Source organism: Paracoccidioides lutzii, assembly GCF_000150705.2.
Source record: "Paracoccidioides lutzii Pb01 unplaced genomic scaffold supercont2.11, whole genome shotgun sequence".
Lineage (NCBI taxonomy): Eukaryota > Fungi > Ascomycota > Eurotiomycetes > Onygenales > Ajellomycetaceae > Paracoccidioides > Paracoccidioides lutzii.
Genome location: NW_015440957.1, coordinates 308,725 through 325,543, shown reverse-complemented (window position 1 = coordinate 325,543; position 16,819 = coordinate 308,725). Strand labels below are relative to the sequence as shown.

The 16,819-nt window shown below is 39.3% G+C and overlaps 3 protein-coding genes across 3 annotated transcripts; 1 reads left to right on the top strand and 2 right to left on the bottom strand.

The window, feature by feature from the left end:
* Window positions 1-3,448: 3,448 nt before the first annotated feature.
* PAAG_04439 (hypothetical protein) lies at window positions 3,449-4,192 on the bottom strand (the record flags this gene model as incomplete). Its single annotated transcript, XM_002793483.2, has 3 exons — window positions 3,449-3,754; window positions 3,821-4,024; window positions 4,082-4,192. The coding sequence occupies 3 exons, from the start codon at window positions 4,190-4,192 to the stop codon at window positions 3,449-3,451; spliced, it is 621 nt and encodes a 206-aa protein (XP_002793529.2).
* Window positions 4,193-12,594: 8,402 nt separating this feature from the next.
* PAAG_04437 (hypothetical protein) lies at window positions 12,595-13,007 on the bottom strand (the record flags this gene model as incomplete). Its single annotated transcript, XM_015845275.1, has 2 exons — window positions 12,595-12,797; window positions 12,863-13,007. The coding sequence occupies 2 exons, from the start codon at window positions 13,005-13,007 to the stop codon at window positions 12,595-12,597; spliced, it is 348 nt and encodes a 115-aa protein (XP_015699501.1).
* A 649-nt stretch (window positions 13,008-13,656) lies between these two features.
* On the top strand, window positions 13,657-15,049 carry PAAG_04436 (guanine nucleotide-binding protein alpha-1 subunit; the record flags this gene model as incomplete). The annotated part of the gene is made up of 5 exons (XM_002793480.1): window positions 13,657-13,786; window positions 13,864-14,048; window positions 14,126-14,289; window positions 14,363-14,621; window positions 14,708-15,049. The coding sequence occupies 5 exons, from the start codon at window positions 13,657-13,659 to the stop codon at window positions 15,047-15,049; spliced, it is 1,080 nt and encodes a 359-aa protein (XP_002793526.1).
* Window positions 15,050-16,819: the final 1,770 nt, after the last annotated feature.

Genomic DNA, 16,819 nt, shown 5'->3' with positions numbered 1-16,819 from the left:
ACCTTGGAGATGTTTGATCAACAGCTCAGGGGCGCACGTTCCTTCGTCCATCGCAGACTTTTGATAATCTTCCAGTTCAAGAAGGAAATGATACAGAAAGTCTCACCCCATCTGATGAAACGCGAGAGGAGAAGTCTACGGATTGAGAACTTAGCATTACCGAAGGAGACATTTTGGGATTCGTATAGCACGATTGATGGGGGAAATTAGAAGGATATGCAGTTTGCAAAGTGGTGGTGATTCTGGCTGGTTCACGGCGGGCATTATTGAAGGCAAAAACCTGCAGTTATTACTGTAGTTATTTAGTTAGACACAATTGTTTTAACAGAGCAAAGAAAGAATCCTTGCATCAAAATTGTCATTTCATTTCAGAACATAACACTTTACTCTAACAGAACACCCTCTCTGTTATCTTGCGCCATCTGGCAATCGCATTCCATGTCAGCTGCAAAAGGAAGAATTATGTTCAGCAAGCGTTCGATACCACCTGTGTCCACATTTTACACAGGGATAAAAATGCTATTTCCTTCATCGGCACTCATCAAGTGTATTTCAGACCAAAGTGACCCCTTCCACATTGCATTTCTCACAGTCCATCCGAATCATCTGCGTGCTCTTGCGAAGCTAGAGGCTGAGCTGTGATCTCTTCCTGCGGAGGCTCGATGGAATATTGTCTCCACGGCTCTGGCTGAAAGTGGAGTCTGAATTCGCACCGTCACACACGAGTATCGACTGACGCTCAAACCGTGATTTCAGCAAACATGCCAGTCCACCCATGGTCCAAATTGAATTAACAGTAGAAAAGCCATGGTCATCATATTCATCATCACCATGACGGTCAAGTGGACGCTGGGTAAAGGATAAGGTTGAAAGTGACTAAAAGAACATGAGTGATTAAGCTCCCAGATCAGCTTGAATCATAGTGAACAGATGCTCAAAGGCAATATACCACATTGTGAAATATGGTCTGCCGTGGGCTGATATAACATCCGACCTAGATGGGCTCTTGCTCAAGAACGAGGCCCTGGGAATCCCATTCTATTCAGCACGATCCACTCGAATTTGGTGTATCTTTAGACTCCATTTGGGATCTAATAGTTCAGCTCTTTTGCCAGACCCCGCACTTCTTGAAATGGTCCCGGCAAGAAGGAAGATAAAGATTGAGAAGGAATGTCAATCAGACCGAGTGGGCGCTTCTTTATAGAATTATTGACCCGGCTCAGCTACTCGAGAATAGCACCGGCTTATTTAGATGATGAGGCATGCCATTGTTAGATGCTAACGAACAGAAAAGAAACGAACTTCTAATGGTGATGCATCAAACGAGGGATTCAATGGATAGATATCATTTTAGCAAACATTTAAGCTTCATTATGTATTTTTGAGGGTTCTAGGCGAATGCCACGAGGCAGCAACATCAACAGAGAGGCTGTCTGTCTTCTCTGGTCAACAAAAAAAGGGAGGAAAAAAAAAAGAAAAGAAAAGAAATTAAGAGAAAGACTGCTGTTTTCTGGAATCATATTTTCAATATGCATACCAAAGGCCTTTTGCGCTTCCGTTCCCGTCTTCTCTTAATTCGACCTTAACTGACCACCTCCCCCAGCTGATCCGGATGCATCCAGGAAGTGGATGCAAATACTAAACGTAAATATTCGCCTCGGCCGCTTGTCCGCGTCCTTCCAATGGAGCACCTCGGTGATCTGGAGTTTACGTAAAATAAGCGAAACCAACGAACTAGACGCCTCCTGGAAAAAGAGTTCGTGCAATGTCATTTCCCCAATGTGCAATGCCAAACGCCCAGATGGGTGCTGTTATTATTTCCCGGGCCGGACAATGTTGATTTTTCAGCGGCGGGATGATAACATAACGTCCTTGGTTTCTACTGGGCAACATGAGACAAGACGCCACGGGAAACATGGTCGCATCAGGATGCAAGGAACTATTATTACTGAACAATTTTGAAACAAAATACCATGGCGAAGTGTAACTGTAGTAGTTTCCCCGTCAAGTCACTGCGTCGAGTTCACGGTGGGGGGCGGAATAATGAATATGGAAGATGCAAATCCTTCAAGAAACACAGGCACCCATTGGCTAACGGGGCCTCCGAGCTATTTTTGAAATGATAACCTGTCTCCGATCCACCTCTTCCTCCTCATATGCCCGTATCATTTGAGTGAGATTTGGGTGGGGGCCTTGTAGGGCTGAAGAGGTTAACTACTGATTGGCTAACTTTATCTCAACAATGTGGGTTCAGCCAGTGGCGTTCTTTGGTAACTTCTGTAAGCTTATTTTGCTTTTAGGTTTACTGTCGAACGAGCCCGAGCGATGAGAAAGGATTGAAGAGGGAGGCTACTTTGGAATTCTGAGTTGGAGATTAGAGATGAAGATACGGCTGAGTAGATCCCAGCTTGCTCAAGCCTTTTTTTTTTTTTTTTTTTTTTTTTTTTTTTTAAAAAACACTCTGCTGTTTCCCTTCCAATAAGCTTCTTGCAGGATTATCGGAGTATTTAATACCTGACTCTGAGCTCAGGTCTCAGTGTTCGTCTTCAGCACGGTGTTCTAAGAGGTTAGAATGCTTTCTGGCTCCCCTCTGCCGTTTTCCCTCATTCTTAGTTCACAAGCATCTCAGTTCTCACATAGTGTTGATATGGCTAGGAACCTCTCTTCTCATTTTCTCAAAGTCCTTGACTTTTATTGCTCTGTTTTGATAAATCCTTTTCAGACGTAGTGCATGTTCCATCATAGTATGTTTTTTGAGACTCTCTTTGTAGTGGGTTACTGCTGTTGTTGGCATCTTATATCCTGGTCTCCTTTTCTTAAGAGTGACGAGAGATGCCTTCCGGAGGGACCAAGTCATCATGTTATATATGACTCTCCACCAGACTCTTTGAACCTTGTTTGTAGGCCTAGGAAACATTGTTGTGAAGGCGACTAGTTGGTTCAATCTTTGTGGTGAGGTAAGCTAAACCTCTACCTACACCCAGGTTGGACCAAATTCTCTTCCCTTTATTCCAAATTGCCTTCGCTGCTGTATGACTAAGTTAATTGCCATGCTCTCCTCATAAATGTAACTGCCTACGACTCCGTAACACGATAAATATGAAACGGAAAAAACAGCCAGTCGTGGAAACGAAAGAAGAGAAGAGAGCGGCCAAGTCCTGACTTTCATCAACCATCATTAGGAAAAGAATAGAATTCAGATCATTGCCCGTTTCTCCACACTCAGTATAGCATCAGTGAATACTTTTCAAAGTAAAACAGGCTCCCTACACAGTGTGCAATCTTGTCTCTTGTGAAAAGCATCTAGGTATCCTATATTGCTATAGATAACATCTGGAGAAAGAGAAATAACATAGAAAATCATTAAGACATTTCAAATTCGCACACTCACCTACGGCAAGATGTTGTGGGGACCGTATGTCAGCTGTTCATTGTTCAGCTTGCCTGCCTACTTGTTGTAATGGTATCCAGGGCTGGGGCACGACTCAGGGTACGCAATAATGTCAAATTTATACTGTGATGACATTTCACCCATTGTACCATCATTTGTGGATTTGAGAAGCTCAAGTTCTGTAGTCAATTGTTGGATGCGATCGTTGAGATGTTGAACTGCCTCTGCTTGTCGGGCATATGACTGTAACAGATCATGATATTTGCTACTGAGGTCGTGTAGTCTACTTTCAAGACTTTTGAGGTGTTGTTCCTTTCGTTCTCGGAATGCACGTTGAGAGGCTCGGTTTTGAGCACGACGTCTCTAGGCAATAATTAGCCAAAGATGAATGATTTTAGGACGTGGAATAAATTCGAAGTTAGCACGTACAAGATGCATGTTTGTTACATTCTCCCTTTCACGGCCATTGTTTCTTCTACTGCATATTCGGTCATGTTCATCGAGTGTTGTTGAACCAATATATTCTAAAGGAATTTTCCCGGCGATGGCATCCTGGTGTGGTGATGAACCGTCATCAAATGGAACTCTGCCATATGAACTCTCTATATTGGTGTACATTGTCGCTTTCATACCCTAGAAACCTTTATCAGCCAACCAGCTAATTCAAGACTTGAATCAGAATGGACTTACATTGGGAAATACAGGGCTGGAAGAATCTGAGGGACTCTCTGCTGGCTCTCCAAAAAAAGGAGGTGGTATTTCGGGGGAGTGAGGTGACAAAGACATGAACCTGTAATCCATTGATAAGGAATAGAGCAATGGCAACCCTTCACCAACGGAATATTGTAACAGCGTCGTTTCTTCGAACAAAATTCGAGTTCGAATCGTCGAAATAAATCAGTGATACGTGTCGTCAAATGCCGATAGATTAATAGCAACAACAAGGAAGGCCGCGCGATATAAGCAGATCTGCCCAAACTTTTTATTTAATTGCCAGAGATATGTAATGAACATATACATACCATTTTGAAGCCGAAAATATCACAGCCTATACGAACGGCCAGCCCCAGAGACTAAGTCTATATAGGATCCATTTTGCTGACCGCGTTTCAAGGATATTTTAGGGAATAGTGGCGGCAGTGACGTGCCGTTTCCTCAACAGCTACTATTTCCCATTCCTACCCTAGAAGACATCTACTTCAGCTATGTTGCGCCGAAGGAAAATAAAGGGAAGAAAGAATTTTATTACGCCAGCAGGTCTCAGTGGTCCCGAGTTCAGTGATTGATCTCAAGTCATAATGCATCCATGTACTTACTCACTTCCGCTGCATAACTTTAGTCATTGGTTTCTGCATATTATGCATTATTGATATGGGCTTATTGTAGTTAAACCCATCCTCCTCACTAGCATGATTTGTTTGTTAAGCTTTGGGGAAGGGTTAGTTAGGGCTTTTGAGGAGTACAAGGATATGTCTCGAGAAATTAATTTCACAACGTTTTCTGTTGGTCCACACCCTCTGTCAGCTCTCTGTAATGACAGCTCTGATCAAGTTGGATATATGACGTATCCGTTATTTAACCACTAGCTGATTCTGTTTCCCTCTTTCGATCTCGCTGGCCAACCCGGGATTTCTTACATGGCAGCAATAGTTAACTACGTCTCGCGGCCTGAATCATCACATGACCGATACTTTCGACTGAGCTATTCATGCGATTGTAAACAAACAGTTTGATGAACAAGCGGAGAGCGCAGATTTGAAATCATCATGATCAGGTCCAAATACACGTTTCGACCGAGAGCTGAAAGTGATGGCCCTAAAACGTTCTTCAAGTAAATGATCTCTATTCGGGGAAGAGAGTGAATGGCCACATTTCAGTATTCATGTTCAGGGAACTGGAATTCTGATTTGACTCCTGTCGGACTTATTATCGTTCCCTCCGCATTTCCTCAGGTCGTAACAATGAGCAGACGGCATTGGTTAAGTCCATATCTCTAATAGTTATACTGGACAGGCAACATGAGCAAAATGTTTTCATGACTGTTCTGCCTTCTGATTCCTGGGTTCAGCACATTCCATGGAAGGGTAATCGTTGATTCATGATTCGTGAGCATTAATTGATCTACTTCAAATTGCATTGAAGCAGACTCTGCTGCTGAAAACAGCTATTTTTCACCCCACTGCTGGTGGTTCTTTTCTCATGTCCGTAATAAGGAGATTCATTCCGCCGGAAAACCCTAGAATCATGACTTGGTTGTTACGGCAACCGCTCACAATTCCCCCAGCCAACTAATCAACTCACACCGACAAACCGATTGGATAGCACGAAGTCCAGATGTTTAATGTCACTTTACAATACAATAAGAAGATAGATTGAGGAGTACACGTGTACTATACATATCCAGTACAGGATAAGCTCAGAATGGCCAAATCCCTGAATGATTGTATTGTATAAACATCCTTCCGTCAGTCGTTCCTATTTAGGTATCAGAACCCGCGATTTAATTAGCCACTCCATGCAGCTTTTTGACGAGATGAACACGGAGCTAGGAGTTGCCCTGCATCATAGAGAAGCTTCTATTAATCAGATACGCCTGAAAGAATCCGATAGTGGAATAAGGAAAAGGCGAGAAATGATATGTCAATGACCAAATATCGAAGGTTTTGATGTACTGAGGAGATGCAATTGCATTCTTAGAGTTTAATCAACAATTTTGTCGAGGTGAATATACGGAAGTTTGCTGCACGTCTCCAAAGCGGGCAGAAAGGAGTTGCAAATCTTCAACCAGAGAAAGATCACAAAGGGCATGGGCAGTTTATTATTTCGACAAGTCTTTTTTGGAGTAAGGACCGTTATACGATCACCGACTGAGCCAAAAAGGTATTCAAACGTTAGAAACTATGGATCCCGTTTAATTCAAGGCCCTGAGTGATTGTTATTCTTGTCGTCGAGAAAGCGGCCTGGGATAGTTCAGTATTGTGATACTAGCTTAGGCTAGAATCCTTGAGTGTATTTGATTCTCCTTCGACGGGAGAAATTCATTAATCGAATGGTAAATAAAGGCCAATTCAATGCGGGCAACCATAAGATATATGTAGAGACATGTACGTGTACATATATACCAGGATCGCGCCTTTGAATATCTTTTGCTAATGGGAGTAGAATGGAAGGGGAGTTTCTGGAGATTTTTGGGCTGTCGATCTCTCCTTTGACTCTGTGTTAGATTGTTTTAAGGATAATGTGACATCTTGGTCTGTGAATAGCTTAGCGTATCATAAACATCCAGGAAAGAAACTGAAAATCAAATGCTGCTTTTAACAGAACTGTTGGCATCAACTAGATCACCAGAGTGTTGTAGCTATCAATCGTTGCTGTTGCCTGTGAACAGCACTGGGTTGCACGATGCTTCAGATTTATGCCTGACCATGCGATAATGTTGTTCTGTTCTGAAATCGTTAAATGAGGATATCAACAAGTTGCTCTCTAGAAAGGTAAGGCCGCAAGCGATATCTTCGAAAAAGTAGAGGCAAGAGAGGGATTCATATCGGCAACTCCACAGAATTCCTTTTCATTTGAGCTACACACGGCTCCTCTATCAAAAGAGGATTTATCAATTTCAAGCTCCAGCATAGGCCATCATATATCCATTCAAACAATTTTCCAGTCGTAAAGGTACACTTAAGTGCGCGCAAAGATACGAAGCAGCTCTATCCGCATACTGTGGTGAGTCATTGATCCACGAATTCTCTTCCCTTAATTTCTAACTTGGTAGAAGGGTTTGAAACTAGCTCACTGCCTGAACCTTACCAAAGGTCAGGAGGTGATGTGAGGCCCAGTTCTCTGTTTTAAGGGAAGTAGTTTCTGTAGCCCCGAGCGACAACCCTCACTAGATGGAAGTCCCAGTTAATTAAAAGTTGACTGTCAATTCAACAGTCTCACTCTAGTTCAAGAAAGCAAGATTCTCATAATCTGTGTTCGGGTGGCAGAGTACAGGTTTGAAGGAACCAGCAGGAAAAAAAACTTTTGCTTTCTATATACACCAGTTAGCGATATCGCTGAATTGAATGATGAAATGTTTATAGAAGCATACTCGCTCCAGTAAAACATGAACTCCTCACTTATCTTCAGGATTTTCCTTCTTCGGATGGGTGACAATGAGAAAGAATGAAGGAGCTTTTCAATCGTTCAGTGTGCTTGTCTCTGAGATCATGACCTATAAATTCAGCGCCACCTTCTTCTGTGAAAGAGGGAAATGGGTCTAGAAACGTATTTTGAGTAAAGCCATAATGAAGAAGCGATCAAAGATGTTCAAAAGCCACAATCCTTGAGATGAACGGTCGATTCTGTGGACTTTGATTCTCGATCGATTTGATAGAGTCGAGTTCCAATGAATATGTAGCTGCCACGAGCTAGATTCCAAACAGACTTTCCTTGCAAACATTCATATTACTGAACATTCGTGTAAGAAATTCGAAACGTTATCTTGAGGACTTGGGCGAATATCATGAATATGAATGCAAGGATACCAAGGCAAAACATGCCAGGAAGGGTAGCATACAAGGGAGAGATGCAAACTCATCATAGAACGTTCCAGAATACCTTCTAAATGACTAAATCTGATGTCCTAAAAGTCTTTTACATCGAGAATGACATCTATGGAAGATGGTAGCTGACCATGTATGTAAGAAAATAGCGTTAAAAGAGTCCGAGGAAACGTATTAGTTACATAAATGGAACCGAGAAGAAGAACCTGCATCGCCATAAACTCCCTTAGAATAGTATGGCCATATATGCCACCACCGCAAAATATCAATAATAGCCATTTAGAACGCAACAGCAGAGAAGTAGTGAGGCCTCAAAAGACATGAGGGGAAAAGTGGCGGAGGCGGGTTAGGAGAGGATCAATGACGGAATGCGTAATTTTTGAGAATGATATTTGCCCCGTGATCTTCCCCCAGACACAGAACCGAGCTAGCAATGCACGTGGAAGCCCACATACGAATAACTATGGGAGGAGCGCTAAGCAATCTGCATACGCTGGTCACGTGTCGGGCGGCCGTTCAGCACAACGGCTCATCCGTGCAGTGCGATAGCAGCATGCTGACTCATTTCTGTGTATGTTGCCAGGGAAGCTTTAAAAACAAAGAAAACTCACGACAAGACATGACGAAGTGGGAGATACAGCCCCTTTGCCTCTATCTCAAGGCCGATCTGCGTTATGCTCAATTGGCAGATGAAAGGTGTAAGGAGTATTTGTTAACAAATGAGCGAAAATGTGACCGGAGCAGAGGCGTGTTTGTTTGCATGCATTTCTGCAGGGGTGAGGAAGTCTCTGATTTTGTTGGGGATGATGCAGAGAGAAGGTATGTTGAATCACTAGTGAGTTTAGAAAAGTTCCCTTCTCATAATGTTGTCATGTTGTCAATCATGAGAGGATATTCAAAGGGATTGACTCACGCGGGTTTACCATAGTTCAATCCAACCACCAAGGCATTTATTTAATTCAAAATTTCCCCAACTGCCTAACTCATCCACTTTAAGGTATGGGAATCCACCAATACACAGTAAAAATACGAAAAACTCTATAAAGATTGAGGAAAAATTTTAACTTATAATATATACTATTTAAATAAAAATAAAATTTTTTATAATAATTTATATTCTTTATATATTACTTAATAAAAACATAGTTTATAAAAGTTTTTATATAAAAATTTATATATATTAATTGAGAATTAAAAAAATAATTAGTTTAATAAATTAAAAATTTAAAATAAGCTTTTTTAAATTAATATTTATTAAAAATATAATTAATTATTTTTTAAATATATAATTTTATAATTTTTTATATAAATTAATAAAAATTAAATTTTATTATTAATTATTTTAAATATTATAATTATAAATAAATAAATATAAAATAAAAAAGTTATTTAAAATTAATTTTAATTTTTTTTAAAAATATTATTAAATTTAATAATTTATAAAAAAAATTTATTTTAATTATAAATATATAATAAATTAATATTTATAATTTTACTTTAAATAATAGTAGTTATTATATTTTAAATTTAATTAAATTTATAATAAAAATAAAAATATTTTTTATTATAAATATTTTTTAATTTTTTATAATTTTAATAATAATTATTATTTAATTTTATTATTATTAAAAGTTTAATTTTTAAATATATATTTTATTATATAAATAAAAGTTTTTAATTTTAAAATATTTATAATAACTTTAAATTATTTTAAATTTTATATCTATTAATTTTTATTAATTTTATAAATAGATTAAAAATTTAAAATATATATAAAATATATATTTAAAAGTTTTTATATGATTTAATTAGAAAATTTAATTAAATTATCAAAGTTTTTAAATATAAAATAATTAAAATATACTTTAATTAAAAAAGTTAAAAATAAAAAAAAATTATTTTATAAAATTTTGAAAAAATTTAATAAAAGAAGAAACTTTTAATCTTATTATCTCATCTGCTGAGATGGTTGAAACTATTTGTTATTTAACATATAAAGTGTTTATCTTTAATTTCAACATCATACTCACAAGTTTTATCATAGTATATGGTAACTGTTGTTCTCACATGCATACAAGAATAAGATGTCCCAATCCTAGCATAATTTAATTCAAATTTAAATAGGTGTGGTTGAGTGTTGATAATTTGAGTTGAAATCTATCTATTTGGTTATTATGATGATTTGGTGAGCTGCTTGATGTGGATTACGTTCGTTAGTTAGGATGGAAAACTCAGGAAGAAAGCCAGCTGGTTTCCAAATAGCTCAGCACTACAGCCCGTTTGCTTTTTTTTTCGATCTATATTTACTTTGAATAATAATGGTGGAAGCGGAAGACAAGGCTGGGGTGCTGGGATTTTATACATGTGATTGATACGATTTGAGGTCGAGGGATGCCGCGCTGCAATTACCCTTGACCGAAACCTCATGTCCGCACAAGTTTTCATAGCCTATTTGATCCAACAGCGATGGATGGCATAAAAGCACAGAAAGTTTTTCGTTATTTTCAAACCGATGGGCTGCATTGAGTCCGTAACCTCAAGAGATCGATATACTGCACGTACATCATACATGTGATCGTAAGTCGAGAGCGGTGTTAGTGGTGTTAGAGGAAGTCTGATAATCCCTCAAATCGCTTAATCGAACGAAGAATTTGAAAGTATGGAGTATGGTGGACCGCTGTTGCTCCGTGAAAAATTATGTGGGGGGAGGGCAGAAGGGAAAATATGGTAACTAGAGCTCAGATGCAATTTTGCAAGTCTGTCGGTGAAATCAAGAAGAAGAACCTTGGAAGTTGAGTTTTGGCAAAGTTGTTGTTGAACCAATGCCAACATATCTCAATAATTGTTTGATTTCTTTATTTTCTCTCGCTCTTTTAAATTTTTAATATTAATTTAATTTTAATTTTTGGCTTTTTTTTTTTTTTTTTTTTTGACTGTTTAAAAACTCTGTCAGCACTCGCCCCCCCGTTCTGCTGTCTGTATACCAAGCTGTCCAAAAAAGCCGATATCTGAATAATAATAATAATAATAATAATAATAATAATAATAATAGAAGAGTCATTGATCCAAGGACAGGTCAGACGGGCCCAGAACCATTAACTGCTCTGGAGATCGCGGGGATTGCCCCATGTCGTGGTACATTTTTTAGCCAAAACTTCCAGAGAAGCGCATATCAGGCATGAAGTCCATGTGGGCAACATTTCGCCAGACCACTCCACAAACCTGCACAAACCTGCAGTCACGACGCTCCTGAAACGCTGAACTCGGGCGGGAGCAACTCCCCTGAAAATCCTACGTAGCAGTGAAGATGTGAAAGAACCCACGAGAGAAATGCAAAATCTGTCAGCGGGTTTGGGTGGAATCATATTATGCTGGTTGTTATTAGTTAACTAACTATGGTAATTGTTTGTGTTCCGGATATTTCTTCATTGTGACCATTTAAAGAACAAAGTCGATGAGTGCAAACGGGATCTGCAAGGGAGTGTTTAGTTCAAAACAAACCGACCACGGGCAGTAAAATAATTACCAGTGCACGTCCCGTGGCATTTGAAAGGTGCGAAGAAACAACGAGACCCATAACTATATTAACTGGACGGAGGGTAAGGACTCGAGCTACATTGCCCGTAACAGTTCCTATGTCCCTTCTCTTCTCCTGCAGGGCCGCACCAGAATCTCCCGCTATCGATAGTTATATCAATCAACATGCCTGCCAGCACGCACTGTGTGAAACGCATAATATTGGGGCTGGATCTTAAAGATAACCACATGGCAACCAAAAACAAGCCGGTCAGCATTCTTCTAGCAACAGGGTCGTATCATCGGGTAATTCAAGCGTCATATCTGTGACTGGTTGGTGGGTGCTTATTTATTTCTTGGGAGTAATTTCGACGCCCGGCATCCCAGTCGATCCCTTGCTAGTCTTGCAACAGTTTTCTGGACGAGTTCCAGGGCTGGTTTAGCGGGCCGTGAAGCTAATGCAGCTAATCCGTTTAACCAATTGTTCCCCGAACTGGCGGTGTTGACGCACTGGATGCCACTGGATGCCACTGGAAGGTGGTGGCTTGATGGCGAACTTTAACCGTCTGCCATCGAATTATTAACACACAAGGTTCGGTAATTACCATACTACCTCACCATGGAGCATTAGTTGACACTGTTTCGCATGATTCTGGTCAGCAACCCACTTCCTTAACAGGGATTTGAAGATCGAGTCCGAATTTCGGGATGTCGGCGTTCTATAGAGAAGATACAGTAGTCGGCGTAGAGAATCATGAGCGAGACAAGAACGTATGCGGAGGAATGGATTATAGGCAAACCGAGATCAAACCTGCAGCAAGCACCGCAGCCGTAAGTAATAATATGCTCTGATATTGCTCTCTCCTTAGTCTCCGGCAGGGGAAAATGTCCATTTTCTGTCAGCGGGCCCAGCTTGAAGAGTCTAGTTGCAACTAAAACATAGCGGAGTCCACTACGGGATTCCAGCGCACTCCATCCAACTGGCTTTGACGCTATTGAGGATAAAATAAGTTAATCACTAACAACGACCAGCTCACGCCTCTGCCGGCTGTCATTCTGTGCTCATCTTTCCAACAGCAGCAGCAGCAGCAGCAGCAGCAGCAGCAGCAGCAACAACAACAACAACAACAACACTGTTCCAATTCACTCCTTTGTATGCCTTGTTGCCTGACTGGGTGTCTGCTCCTCGTTCGCAGGACTCAGCCAGATAAGACAGTCATTTGCTTTCCGTTCTCTAAAAAGTTGCTGCAGATGCCTCCTTGACCTCGCGCAAACCTCGCTAGCAACCGCATATCCCAATGATCCAGCGGAAATATAAACTCGTTGATACAAACCGTTAACCGGTCCTAATCGACGGGTCGAACGTACATACCTAATTCCAAGAACTCTTCTCACTATATTTTGAACACACCAAAGGCTTCAAACCTTTTTCTCTTCACAACGAGCTCTGATTTCCGGTGCCCACTTCGCACAGAAATACAAGAGCACAGAGCATATTCTAGCCCGAACTCTGAGGCATTTAAGAGTTCTCCATTTCTTGGGGCGCTCCGAGCCATTTCGCCCTCTCGTGTGGTGGTGGTGGTGGTTTTTTTTTTTTTTTTTTTTTTTTTTTTTGAGAGTATCTGAAGCTGTGGGAGGAAGCCTGTTACTGTCGCACCGACGGCACAACCACGAACATAAAAGGCCGTAGCTCTTGTGCCACGCTCGGTTTCTGCAACCATTATCGTCCCCGATACCTTCACGCAACCTTATTTGCTGTTCCGGTCCGGTATGTGGAGTCATTTTTCGAACTGCCCCGCTTAACCATGAGGCAAAAGTTCAGAATGATGGTCTCATCTCCATGCTCATGCGCTGGTTCAGGTTTAACTTGCATGCTGATTGAGCTCTGATAGGAATAGATTGTGCATCTTAGCAGATTCGATTAATTGGTATGTATGCTCTATGCATGACTATATTCAAGTTGTCAATGTTTTTGACCATTCCATTTTCCGTCTCATCCCCTATAATTTTGGGTTCTACGGCAACCATGGAGGTCTACAAACTCATAGCGCGGGGCGTGGTACAAATTTGATATCACTTCGAAACCATTTTTCTCTCGAGCCATTCTCTGGGTGATCTCGAATTAAGCCTGATTCTTATTCGTTTTATCATCTCAACTAATGATTCATTCTCACGACCAAAAGGTTCTAATTTCATTTCTTAATCATGGGTTGCGCAAGTTCTCAACCCGTGGATCCGACGGATAAGATTGCAGCTAGACACACAGCTGCGATCGACAAGATGATCCGTATGGACAAGAAGGTTCAGGATCGAACGGTGAAGATTCTTTTGCTTGGTATGTCACTAAATCTAAATCTGCAGCTCGGGTTATGACCATCACTGGAATTTACTTGTTTTAATATATCTTCTTAGGTGCTGGAGAGTCTGGAAAATCAACAATAATTAAGCAAATGCGAATTATCCATGCGGGTGGCTTCCCCGAAGACGAACGATACCAAAACCGGGCGGTCATCTACTCCAACATGGTTGTCGCATTCAAGATTCTACTCGATATTATGCAGACGGAAAAGATTGAATTTGAGTTTGAAAAGACAAAGGTACGAAATTTCGACTTTGGTTCCTGCTGCTAAATAGAAACGACTCTGGAGGTTTTGCTTATATAAATGCCGTAAAGCCGCTAGCCAAGCTATTAGACCAGACGGAGCCGGACGTGGACACAAACGAAGCTTTTAGTGATCTCGCCGTCAAAGATGCAATGAGTGGAATGTGGCTAGATAGGGGCGTACAGAAAGCTGTTTTACGAGGACACGAATTTGCACTTCATGATAATCTTCAATAGTACGGATTTCCATAAAAAATTTTTTGATATCATGGATATTTCGGGAGATATATCAATTGACACACGACACAGCTATTTCAAATCTCTCGACCGCGTCTTTACCCCTGGGTGGTTACCCAACAATCAAGACATGCTTCATTCCCGACTTCGTACCACAGGCATCACAGAAACCTTATTTGAATTGGGACAAATAAATTTCCAAATGATGGACGTTGGCGGGCAACGATCCGAGCGTAAGAAGTGGATTCATTGTTTCGAGGGGGTGCAGTGTCTTCTATTTATGGTTGCTCTGTCAGGTTATGATCAATGCCTTGTTGAGGATCAAAATGCAGTAAGCTTGAAATCCCCCCCTTTTAACAAAATATATAAATAAATGAAAACCTCAGCATGGCTTACATATAATTATGTTGTTGACAGAACCAAATGCATGAAGCCATGATGCTATTCGAATCTCTGGTAAACGGGGAGTGGTTCAAACGGAAACCGGTGATTCTCTTTCTCAACAAAATCGACCTCTTCAAGGATAAGGTCTCTATATCCCCAGTGTCTAAATTCTTCCCGGATTACCATGGCGCAGACGGCGATTATGATGCGGCTGCTAAGTATTTCTCTGACCGATTTCGCGGCATCACCCGCGTCCCTGAACGGGAGATCTACATCCACTACACAAATGCTACTGATACCACCCTATTAAAGTCCACGATGGATTCGGTGCAGGACATGATTATCCAGAAGAACCTCAACAACCTGATTTTGTAGGTGCTAACAGTGCTAGAAATGAACCTGCAACGGAGCTCCTAGTAGGAGACAATTTATTTTGTCGTGATACCGAATAGAGTCTGCTATCATCACATTAAGTCTGACACCCCCCTCCACCGCTCCCGGGACTTCTCCACATACCCTGTCTCACCTCCTCCTTCTCGTTTCCTTTTGATGGCCAAGAAATTTCCTTTTTTTTTTCATTTTCTTTCTTCTCTTTTCTCTCTTCTTCTCCCTTCCTCTTCCTCTTCCTCTTTTTCTTTTTTATCCTTTTTTTTCATTTTATTTTTTTCGCCTTTAATTGTCTCTCAAGTTTCAAGATAGCATTGAGAATTTGGCAACTGACACTGACTGATACCTTATCTATAGACTTTAAAATATATGATGCTTTATTGATTTTACTTGATATTTTTTTTACTTTCTTTCATCATTTTTTGTTTGTATTATTCTGCAATTAATGAGATAAATATTTGTGATTATATTTTTCTGTACATTTTTATTTTTTGTTATTGATTAAATATCTCACTATTTATATCTATATTAGTTTCTTTTATATATATTTTATTTGATCTTTTATTTTATATAAAAATCTATCATTTATGCTTTTTTATTTTTTTATTCTTTTTTCTTACTTGTTTTTCTTCTGTTATTTGATCTTTTTTTTTACTGCCTTTGAATTTGATTGATATGGTGTAGCTGTTTGTAACTTCAATTTTCAATCTCTTTATATTCAGTTGCTTTTTCATTCCATATTCTAATTCTCAGTTTAATATTCTCATTTGCAGGCTATCTAATTAAATAATGAATTGAAGCTTTTATCTTGTTATCATCTTGATTTTAGATTGAGTTATGATATTAATAAAATAATTTAAAGATTTTATAAATTTAGATAAATATAATTTTTATAACTTAATTAAAAATTCAAATTATTTTAAAAAACTCAAAGAATTAATTATATAAAAAATATAAAATTACATTTAAAAATTAAATTTTAACCTTTAAATAAAATCTATATCTAAAGTAAATAATTGATAGATATTAAATTTTAATATTTTTCTTTTTATTTTACTAGTTTTTATAAAATTGAAAATATATAAACTTATTTTATAGCAGCTACTTGTATATGGATTAAGGTTGATCCGCTCCGCTCCGAAGGTTGCTCTGATCCCCAACCACCTTTTTATTCGGCTGTTCGTTCATTCCACATTCTAATCCCCGGTTTAGTTATTCTCGTCGCAGCTGCCTAGTTATATAGATGAATTGAAGCTTTTACCTTGACTCTAGTTTGAGCCATGACACTCTATATTAAGTATTATTTTATTTTAAGATAAAATTCTATAATTCTATATATTAGTTTCTACTTATATATTTGATCTACAAAATAATTAAATTCTAGTTTTAAGTAAATAAGTGTCATAGTCTTTGACTGCATACCACTTAAGATGAAGAATAATAATAATTATTATTTCATCTGCTGAGTTTGTTGAATAGCTTGTTATTCTATCTTCTTGAGTCTTCATTCTCTGAGTCTATGCCATGTTTATGGGCCCTACGAAAATGCAGCAATTGTGGTTCTCCCAGACAAACAAGAATAAGATGTCCTCATTTTAATTAGCCATTTGTTGAGCATAAATATTGGGCGTTAAAATCTATATGTTGAGGTATTTTGATTTGGATGTTCACTCGGGTGGTTGTTCGCTCGGCCTAGCAACATGATTATGTAATTGTATCAATACAGCGTTTAGTTATCCAAATTTAGATTCAAACCCA